A 3,873-nucleotide genomic window follows, 5' to 3' on the forward strand; every position below is an offset into this window, starting at 1 on the left:
CTTGCCCTCGCCTCACTCTTGTCTCGCGTTCGGCCTTGCGCGCTGCTCGGCCCAGCGGGCTCAGGGATTTTCCCTCGCTGTGATTTGTTGATCTGCAGAGGTTCAGTCAGGGCGACGGCTTCACTGTTTCCACTCATAACAAGTCTCTGCTCGTCTCCTACATGTCCATGTCTTCACTTCATGGACCTGGATCCTGGTCCCAGTCAGAGTCAGGCTATTAATAATAATGAGTCATGTGATCAGATAAAGAACTATATGAAAATGTGACAGTTATCTGACCTCTGTGACCTCTGTGTCTCTGTAGATCCGTACTACCAGGACCCGTCCAGGTGTGATCCAGGTGAGTCCTGACCCGTGACACTCTCACATGTTTTCTTTTCTGAGAAACAAACAAACACATTATTATTATTCCTCTGACAGAATCCAGTCCAGACTTTCCAATGGACTCTAACAACCTTCACTGCAGAGGACCACACGGAGGTGACACACGCTCTAACAACCTTCACTGCAGAGGACCACACGGAGGTGACACACGCTCACTCTGTCTGTCTGAACTCTTTGCTCTTTCTTAGTCAAAGTTCTGTAAAACATAAACTGACAGTGAAACACATCAGTATTATTGATTTTGATAGAAGACTTTTTACATGTGTGTGTGTGTGTGTGTGTGTGTGCGTGTCTTCAGATCGGTGTCGGTGTAAAACGGTCAGAATGACCATGAAGACGTACCTGAGGAACAACTACAACTATGGTGAGTTGTCATAGTGACCAGGTTACAGAGATACACGTGTGCTTGTCGTCATAGTGACCAGGTTACAGAGATACGCGTGTGCTCGTCGTCCTCAGTGATCAGAGCCCGGGTGAAGGAGGTGAGGAACCGTGGTCTGGAGCCCACGGCTGTGGTAGAGGTGAAGGAGGTGCTCAAGTCTTCTCTGGTCAACATTCCCAAGGAGACACACACGCTCTACTACTCGTCCTCCTGTCTGTGTCCTCCTCTGTCTCCTGGGGAAGAATACCTCATCATGGGCTACGAGAACGAGGAGACGTCCAGGTACTTTTTCTGCTGTGTCAACGCAACACACTAACAAAGAACCACAAAACTAGCAAAGAACAGAAGAAAACTGCTGAGTCAATCAAACGCAACATGCTAACAAAGAACCACAACAAAGAACGAAGAACCACAACATAAAAACTGGCAAAGAACAGAAGAAAACTGCTGAGTCATTCAAACGCAACACGCTAACAAAGAACCGCCGCCGTCCAAAAACACATTTCTTCCGACTCTACCTCGACTAAGACGACAACAAACAAAAAAAAAAACAAAAGAAAAAAACACTTGCTTGTACGTCGCACTTATGACTAGCACTTCATAGTTTGTTCTACTTGAAGCTCTTACTTACTTCTCGCTCTTATTTGTACCCAAATGTTTAAATGCACTTATTGTAAGTCGCTTTGGATAAAAGCGTCTGCTAAATGACATGTAATGTAATGTAATGTAACCACAACATGAAAACTGCTGAGTCATTCAAACACAACACACTAACATGCTAACCACAACATGAAAACTAGCAAAATGTTGAGCTCTGCTGCCCCCTGTGGGCTGAACACTGTGCTTGTGTGTGTAGGCTCCTCCTCATTGACACCTCCATTGCTCAGAAGTGGAAGGACAAGCTGGGCAAGAAGGTCAAGGTACGACTGACCACACACACACACACACACACACACAGGTGTGTCCCTCCTTCATTTCCTGTTTGTCTTTCCAGAGATGGGGTCAGCTCGGGCAGGGCAAAGGTCGAGGAGGTCAGCGTGGGGGTCTGAGTCGCCACTGAGATCTGCCCGTGTGTGTGTGTGTGTGTGTGTGGATATTGCACTATCACTGAATGTAGTTCATCCCTTCATTTGTTTTGTTGTATTTTATTTTCTTTGCACAAACAATATTTAGTGTGTGTGTTTGTCAGAGTGTGTGTGTGTGTGTGTATGTACCTACAGCACTCAAAGACATTATAGAAGGAGGAGCTTTTTTACTATGCACAGCCATACAGTCTGTACGTGACACTTTTAATCTCCAGTGGCGGCCATTTTGGCTCCATGGCCTTTGGTAAGCCTGGAGGTCGACCATGTTGCCATGACAACGGGATGGAGGACATTTAATGGACGTTTGTGCTTCGATGATGGGTCTGTGACCACGATCTGAACTTTGACTGAACTGAAGAGAAGGAACAAGGATTCTCCTTATTATCAACCATAGCAACCAGAGAGAGCAACTATAACAACCAGAGAGAGCAACCATAACCAGAGAGCAACTATAACAACCAGAGAGAGCAACCATAGCAACCATAGAGAGTAACCAGAGAGAGTAACTATAGCAACCAGAGAGAGCAACTATAACAACCAGAGAGAGCAACTATAACAACCAGAGAGAGTAACTATAGCAACCAGAGAGAGTAACTAAAACAACCAGAGAGAGCAACTATAACAACCAGAGAGAGCAAATAAAGCAACCATAGAGAGTAACCAGAGAGAGTAACTATAGCAACCAGAGAGAGCAACTATAACAACCAGAGAGTAACTATAACCAGAGAGAGTAACTAAAACAACCAGAGAGAGCAACTATAACAAGCAACCATAGCAACCATAGAGAGCAACTATAACAACCAGAGAGAGTAACCATAGCAACCATAGAGAGTAACCAGAGCAACCAGAGAGAGCAACTATAACAACCAGAAAGAAAGAAAAAAAGAGTAACCAGAAAGAAACCAGAGAGAATAACCATAGAGTAACCAGAGCAACAGAGTTTCTTTCTTACATGACTCAGCTGTGATTGGATTCAGGGGGCGGAGCTTCTGTTAAAGTTGCTGCTCTGTGACTGATGTTTTTATTCTTTTCACTTTGAAACATTAAACATTCAAATTCATCTCAGTCTCTTTTTATTCAGTCTCATGTCTGTCCATCACAGGACAGACAGAAAAAGTCTCCATTTATGAAGATCTGCTGGAATCATTGTTGTGTTCAATCTGATTTAAACTGAGTTAATGTGTTTTCAACTGAGTTAATCTGATTTAAACTGAGTCAATCTGATTTAAACTGAGTTAATGTGTTTTCAACTGAGTTAATCTGATTTAAACTGAGGTAAGTAAATGTGTTTCAACTGGAGTCAATCTACAGTATAGAAATTGAGTCAATCTGTTAAACTGAGTTCATCTGATTTAAACTGAGTTCATCTGATTTAGAACAGGTCAATCTGTTGTGATTTAAACTTCAAGGAGTCAATCTGATTTAAACTGAGTTCATCTGATTTAAACTGGGTTAATGTGTTTTCAACTGAGTCAATCTGATATACTTAGTCAATCTGATTTAAACTGAGTTCATCTGGGTTTAAACTGAGTCAATCTGATTTAAACTGAGTCAATCTGATTTAAGCTGAGTTCATCTGATTTAAACTGAGTCAATCTGAGTATAAAATTGAGTCAATCTATTGATTTAAACTGAGTCAATCTGATTTAAACTGAGTTCATTTATTTAAACTGAGTTCAACTGATTAAGCTGAGTTAATGTGTTTTCAACTGAGTTAATCTGATTTAAACTGATCAATCTGATTTTAAGCAGGTTAATGTGTTTTTAAACTGAGTCAATCTGATTTCAACTGAGTTCATCTGATTTAAACTGAGTTCATCTGATTTTAAAGCTAAGATTGTTTAAACTGAGTTCATCTGATTTAAACTGAAAAGGTTCATGTGTTTCAACTGAGTTAATCTGATTTAAACTGACTCAATCTGATTTAAACTGAGTTAATGTGTTTTCAACTGAGTTAATCTGATTTAAACTGAGTCAATGTGTTTTAAACTGAGTCAATGTGTTTTAAACTGAGTCAATCTG

General features: G+C 41.3%; 1 protein-coding gene across 2 annotated transcripts; it reads left to right on the forward strand.

The window, feature by feature from the left end:
• The first annotated feature begins 253 nt into the window (after window positions 1-253).
• Window positions 254-2,289, forward strand: LOC122763299 (secreted frizzled-related protein 3-like). 2 transcript variants are annotated; one of them, XM_044018282.1, is made up of 6 exons: window positions 254-340; window positions 421-480; window positions 683-748; window positions 844-1,048; window positions 1,623-1,686; window positions 1,761-2,289. In XM_044018282.1, exons 2-6 carry the CDS (start codon window positions 441-443, stop codon window positions 1,824-1,826), a joined length of 441 nt encoding a protein of 146 aa, XP_043874217.1. In that variant the 5' UTR covers window positions 254-340; window positions 421-440; the 3' UTR covers window positions 1,827-2,289. The 2 variants fall into 2 exon arrangements, with proteins under 2 accessions (XP_043874217.1, XP_043874218.1); XM_044018283.1 differs by lacking the exons at window positions 254-340; window positions 421-480 and adding an exon at window positions 496-525.
• Window positions 2,290-3,873: the final 1,584 nt, after the last annotated feature.

This window comes from Solea senegalensis, unplaced genomic scaffold (genome assembly GCF_019176455.1).
Source record: "Solea senegalensis isolate Sse05_10M unplaced genomic scaffold, IFAPA_SoseM_1 scf7180000016688, whole genome shotgun sequence".
In the NCBI taxonomy this organism is placed as follows: Eukaryota; Metazoa; Chordata; class Actinopteri; order Pleuronectiformes; family Soleidae; genus Solea; species Solea senegalensis.